The 574-nt window shown below is 70.6% G+C and overlaps 1 protein-coding gene across 1 annotated transcript in view; it reads right to left on the bottom strand.

The window, feature by feature from the left end:
• SLC26A11 (solute carrier family 26 (anion exchanger), member 11) overlaps positions 1-561 on the bottom strand; it is a 21,574-nt gene extending 21,013 nt beyond the window's left edge. The window contains exons 1-2 of the mRNA XM_015559752.1: positions 557-561; positions 187-355 (exon numbers count right to left, since the gene is read on the bottom strand). Of these exons, the coding sequence (XP_015415238.1) occupies positions 187-355; positions 557-561 (174 nt within the window). The remainder of the gene's footprint in view (positions 1-186; positions 356-556) is intronic.
• Positions 562-574: the final 13 nt, after the last annotated feature.

The following is a 574-nucleotide window of genomic DNA, read 5'->3' as shown; positions in this document are numbered from 1 at the left end:
CCTCCGCCGGCCCCCAGGCCGCCCAGGACCAGCTGGTGTCGCGCGGCCATGTGAGGGGCCCAAAGGCAGCCACAGGCTCTAACGGCAAACCAAGGCTTCCGGGTCTGGGGGTAACACCAGGCGGGCATTTCTGCTCTGTTTCCGGCGGGTTTGGGGGGATGTGGGGACAGCGGGGCAGACACTCACCTGGGGAGGGAGTCCAGCCACCTCCGCGTAGGCCAGCGCCTGGGGGATGACCGTGAGCGCCACCGAGAGCCCCGCCCCCGCAGGGCGGCAGGGGGGCAGCTGCGGGCCCTCTGGGCCGGGCGGGGGGACCAGGGCATGGCCGGCTCCATCATCTTCCCAGACGCCATGCCTGTGTGGGCGTGGGAGGCACAGTCAGGGCCACAGCGCAGCCAGCAGCCTGTGCAGAGGGGCCTCCGATGGGGCCTCTGGATACTCAGGATACCCACAGGGGCGTCTCACAGGAAGGAGGGGGGGCGGGGGCGACGTCCCTGCCCAGCACCCTCCCATCCCATCCCTTCCGCCCCCCTCCAGTCCCCATCCTGTCCCATACACCATACACCACCACCAC

This window comes from Myotis davidii, unplaced genomic scaffold, assembly GCF_000327345.1.
Source record: "Myotis davidii unplaced genomic scaffold, ASM32734v1 scaffold211, whole genome shotgun sequence".
NCBI lineage: Eukaryota > Metazoa > Chordata > Mammalia > Chiroptera > Vespertilionidae > Myotis > Myotis davidii.
This window is presented reverse-complemented; position numbering and strand designations above follow the sequence as displayed.